Consider the following 5813-nt stretch of genomic DNA (forward strand, 5'->3'; position numbering starts at 1 on the left):
AGGAATAAACACTAAAGTCTGAAACCAAGCTTGCAATTATAAGCACTCAAACATAAAAATACTGTGTGTGTACACACTGTTGTAAATGAGGCCGTACAGTTCAAGCACAGGTGATCATTTTTACATGTTGGCTCTGCAACTGGTGTTTCTGTGACACACTCATTTAGAGAAGTAAATGACTGCATGTAGAGCTTTGTTCAGTATTTCTATGATCTAAATATTAGATGGTCTTTCTCTTTCTTTAGTCAAACAAGACTGAGAGAAAAGTGGCTTCCAAGTGAGCAGACGCAATGGGACAAGGTTGAATATGGCTATGGTGCAGATTCTGTCTATATAGGAAATTATTGCCAGGTTTTATTGGTGTAAACCTGCTAAAATGTTTTTTTTTTATTAAATGCACAACTAGGGCAAACTGCCAACGTTATTTGTAGGCTTATTAAATTCAAATTTTATACAGAAATGATATTTCAAAATAGACACTGTGACTTGTTTTTGTAAATGATTAAAAGAAAGTAAAGAAATGTCTGAATAATGATGATATAAATCTGGTTGAACAGGTGTTACTGGCTGAGCTGCGTATTAGGATCAAAATATAGTTATATTATAAATAAGTAGAGCTGAGCATTAAAAACTATTTTAGGTCTTGTTTCATGTGTATGAATGAATTACTAACAAACACACTGACTTATCAACGTTTTGTAATAATGGCGCATTATACAAGGCTCCAAAGTGCACAATAATGAATTTGACTTATACTCACTCGCTCCTACCAAGAACATGTCGCTGCCAAAAAGCAACAGGACCACGGAGTTGACCAAAACAAGCAGGCGAGCCATGTCTCGGTGGATATCGTTGCTCTTCTTGAGTTAAAAACGCAGGTCTCCTATGCCTGAAGGACAATTAAATGACTGTAGTTCATTTTTATATCATGTTGGAAATTCCTTTGATGGATGACTGAACGGTCACTGGCTGAATCGGGGCCCGAGCTAGTCAGTTCAATACACAGATGACCGGCGAAAGTGTGGTACAAATGGTGTCTTCACAAACATTTTGTCAAGCCCAGACGGATTCTTCATTTAAGGTTTAAATCCACAAGTCCTTCATCCATGTCCTCACGCAGACTGAGAGATGTCCGACCACATCTGGTAGACTTCCATCATCCTCATGGACCGTGGATCGTCGGTGAGCCCAGGTATGACCAGGTTCGGTGGAAAAAAAAAGATGACGCTCACGGGGTCGTCTGTCCCCCCACAGACTGAGGGGACGCCGCCGGGCAGCGATTCAGCACCATGGACAGCGCCTTAAGTTTCTCCGCCTGTCCTCTGTCTCGCTCCGCAGCTCGCTGCTTTCCGGCTCAGACCTGAATGTGTTTACTGGTCACCCTGCAGTCCTCTCCCGGTCCCGGTAGCCTGTGAGACCCTCAGGTTTCTGCTCAAGTGCACGCGCAGCATGGCACGATTAATCATCCACATGTCATCAGAGGAGAGCAGCTACACCGCCTACCTGGGCTGCAGCCACCACTCACACTGGAGCATGCATCTCCGACTGTTTTAATATTTCAGTAGAAAAAAAAAAAAGGCAGGAGCCAATATTTACCGCAATAGGGTGAGGAGTGTTGTTACGAGGTTGTTGGGCATGTGCGGGAAGCAACAGGGACTGAATGCATTTTGTTGTGCTCAATGACAGAGGGATTTGAGAGCGAGAGATCGTTAGCGATGACTGTTAAACATTGTAATACACTTCTGTTGCCCTACTTCATTCACTAAACTGTCGGTGATAAATACTGTGTAATAAGCATACACTGCAGCAGCGCCCTAAGGCACACTCGGTGTTATCAGGAGGATGAATCATGTTGATAAGCTGAGTGCATTGCCTCGTGGGACGACCCTTTCACGTCAGATTGCTTGTCTATAGGGAATCTGCCAGCACATGCAGCGTACTGCAGTCTCTATTCTGACACAGTGAAGAAGTCATCAAAATGTGTGTGTGTGTGTGTGTGTGTGTGTGTGTGTGTGTGTGTGTGTGTGTGTGTGTGTGTGTGTGTTCTGCTCATGAATCAGAGTATTAACTGGATATGTGAACCAGATCTTACAAATATGATTTAATAACTAGAATAAAAAGGGGTGTGTGTTGCTTTGTGTGTGTTTGGTTTCATAGCTGTGCCAACTAAATTAACTACTCAAAACCTTTTTAGTGGTCAGGAAAAGATTGTTTTCCCCTCTCTGAGGTGTTGCCATGGTTTCTAGTTCTCACCAGTCCTCTTTGAGCCAGAGCACAGAGAATAAAAGAAAAGAAAGGAAAAAAAAAAGCTAAATAAGCCAGATATTAGATATTGGAGTTACCATGACAGCTGTCTATTTGTAGCTGACATTTCTGTGGCATTTATCACAATAAAAGCTTTTCCTCAACAAAGACACTGAAATGGTGTTATTGTGGCCAGCAGTCAATGTTTTTTTTTTCCTAAATGTGAGTTAAAGTTCAGTTGTTTTTCCAAACTTATTCCAGTTATTTATTGAGCTCAACTGTAATCGAAAATCAGCTGCATTCTTTTTTAATGTAAATGTCATTTTACAGTTTCAAAGTTTTCAATCTAGAGTTACATGATAGCTTGTTTCACTGCAAAATAACCTGTTGGTCAAATCAAGGCTAATCATGATACTGCCTCAGTGTGAGACTCAAAATCAGGATGAAGTCATTTGCTAACAAAGTGCCTAATTTTAACCACACTCTAAAATTGTGATGATTTTTCAGAGAGGAGGGAGAGTTGTTGGCTCGCACCGCAGCTACGCCTCTCTGTAGGATGCTGGGGATTTATATTCCTCGCCCCTAAAAAGAAAAATCTCCTCGCAGGCTCTTTTCAGTCCTGTGAGATGTTAACCATCCCACATTAAACTGAAATACCACAGAGTGATGTAGCACTAGTCCTAAAATCTTCAGCAGTAACGTGAGCCAGAACCGACTTGGCTGCATTATATTCATAAATTACACTAATCATTGGTACTCAAGTGTTTCCAACAATGACAGAGATACAAGCCTGTCATGAGAGCCAGTTGCTGACTTATTGGAAAACAACATGACTGATTTAGGACGGAATCAGTACTACAGTATCAGTCACAACAGACCTTTCTACAGACCTTTCCTCAGACCTATCCTTTTTTTTATATGGACGTACACACTGAGGATCAACAAGAGAAATACACTTTGCAGTTTTCTGTATCAAAATAAATCTTTTAGTCCAGTCATAACTGTCTCTGCAGTTAAATCTGGGTCAGTCCATCTTAATCAAAGCCAAAACTAAAGGTGGCAGTCAAATGCAAGAGCTGCTGTAGCTAGTGGAGGTAAAAGTTTAAACAGGGTTTAATTGTGGATTACCTCATATTATTTAAGGTTTTCAAAAAGTCATTGATATGAGGGTAAAAAAAAAAAAAAAAAATTCACAATTGATCAAAGTGGTAGAGACTTTCGAAATGATTTATGGCAGCATTGAAAAGAGAATGACTGAGTGCGTGTCGGAAAGGTAACAAAAAAAAACTATAGAAAATGTGCTGTAATGAATTAAATGACCGGCTCACGATAGAACAGAAATGAACCATACAAGCTGCACTCAGACTTATGGGTCTTTAATTTTGCATAGCAGCACTCAACATGCTCTGCACATCAACCTTGCTTTGTTCTAATTTACTACTGAGTTGTTTACTCTTAACATAATTGCTGGACTGCACCACTAGCCGCTGTTGCTCAGCTCAGAGTTTCGTCATAATGGATGGATCAGCGTGGGAGGAGACTGTCAGTGAAATATTGTGACTCTATTTAATTTTAAAACCTGAGAAATTACAAACTCCACAGGCAAAAGAACTGGAGCGACTGCAGAGATGGTGTGTTGTCTCAAAGGTTGTACCAAAGGTTACGCTTGCTCACTTTTTCTCTAAACTGATGAAAACTCTTTCCATTCAGAGTCAGATGTCAACTTCCTGTGTTTAGAAGAAAGTTTCTACAGATTACAGTTGCCAGCAGCAGTTCATTGTGCTCTCCTCTGTCACTGTCATGTACCTTGAAGGTACATATGGTTGGATTTTCTCATGGTGTCAAAGTCACCTCAGTATTAAAATAGACAGTGACTGTACTGTGTGGGTGCAGAATGGCTGAATGTGATTTTTTTTTAAAAAGGAAAAAAAGAAATCAGTGAACTGACAGGGTAGTTCATTAAATCCTTGAACATTTTCTGTATTTTCTCTTAGACAGTAGTTCCCAAATCTTTGTCTGACCTCACAGCTCTATCCAGTGAACTCAGGTAAACCTTCACTCACACCACCTATCATCTTCTGGATGTGTTGATTTGAATTTATTTTGAATTTTATATAATTTACCAATATTAATCGTGTGATATTTGTTTTTTTTTTCACAGAAGACATATTGATCTTGGAATTACATGTTGAGGCTTCTTCTTTTTACCTGTGTTAAAATCACTGTTCCACAATACTAGAGAGAGAGAGAGAGAGAGAGAGAGACACAGATAGATAGAGAGAGAGAGAGAGAGAGGAAAACCATCATCAAACTTGTAAAAAAAAAAAAATTCCAGGTACCCTTCTGCCTTTAATAGGCAACAATTGCAACACACACAGACACACAGCTTGTTAGTGCACACACAAAAACAAAAAAAAAAGGATCACTTCATGTTATTGTCAGACACCCTGAGAGAGGAACGAGTGTAATGAAAGTTACAAAAGTCTCTCCTGGCTGCTGGAAAATTGGTGGTAAAATCAATAGGATCTGTTCCTCATTGTCACACTCTGACAGAAGCATAGGATATCACACACCTGTACCTCCCACTGTTGTACTTTAAAGAATGTGTCACCTTCACTGGACTGTTGGATTAATATCAAACGCTAACACGGGTATAGTTTTACGCAGGTGGTGTCTTAAAGGGCCCGTTTTTAATGAATAAATTAGGCAAGGGAAAGTAATGGAAGACCTTTAAAAAAAGACAGAGGGTCACCTTAAAACCTCAGTCATCATTTCATTTTAAAACTTTTCATCAATATCCAGAAAAGACAGGGTGAAAATGACCAAAAATAACTCCACCTGGCATGAGAAAAGACACAAACTGTTAATTGCTTGGTATTCAATGTCCAGTAAAAGAATTTTATAAGTAATGAGAAGGCAGAAAGATGGCAGTATTTAATAAGTGATGGCAGACATGGACTGTTTATAGTTCATTTGGTCCATCCTCCTGATGGCTCCCAAGTACTTAAAGTGGAAACATTATGTCGGATGACACCTTCCAAAGTCCAAAGACTCTTTTGGCTTGGATATAAAGCAGATACTTAAAGCATTAGTCACAATTTAGTAAAATGTCATGATGGGATAAAAGCATTGTGTATATCTCTATCGCTATACATTAAAAGATGTGTAAATGGAAAAGTCATCATTCTGTTAATTATATTGAAAAGTTGCTTGAATATTGTATACATTTTTGTTTCCATGTATGATTTGCTCTAGATTTCAAGATGACAAAAGACCTCACCTCCACTTTCACATTGTGCTCTTCTTGATTTTTGAATGTAAAAATAGGGAGCGAGAAAGACCACAGCTCAAGGTCAAAGTCACATATATGAATATATACGTTGACATTTAGAACATAAACCATGAGGAGAAGGGAGATGGTGACAGCAGGGATCTTCACATGGGCAGGAGCATAGCGCTGCATACTGATCAGGGATGATGAGCTGTCTTGTTGGGGAGCTAACAAAAGACTCACATGTCTGTTACACAAGATATCAGCTGTTGAAATGTGTGAAATGCAGCTGTAATGT

The 5813-nt window shown here is 39.5% G+C and overlaps 1 protein-coding gene across 1 annotated transcript in view; it reads right to left on the reverse strand.

The window, feature by feature from the left end:
- The window catches only part of fndc4a (fibronectin type III domain containing 4a), a 23493-nt gene extending 21790 nt beyond the window's left edge, over window positions 1-1703 (reverse strand). Inside the window, exon 1 of the mRNA XM_023404094.2 lies at window positions 761-1703. Coding sequence (XP_023259862.1) covers window positions 761-836 — 76 coding nt within the window. The 5' untranslated portion in view covers window positions 837-1703. The remainder of the gene's footprint in view (window positions 1-760) is intronic.
- Between the last annotated feature and the right edge of the window lie 4110 nt (window positions 1704-5813).

This window comes from Seriola lalandi, unplaced genomic scaffold, assembly GCF_002814215.2.
Source record: "Seriola lalandi dorsalis isolate HSWRI2012SDOR001 ecotype SW California unplaced genomic scaffold, Sedor1 jcf7180002054217, whole genome shotgun sequence".
Lineage (NCBI taxonomy): Eukaryota > Metazoa > Chordata > Actinopteri > Carangiformes > Carangidae > Seriola > Seriola lalandi.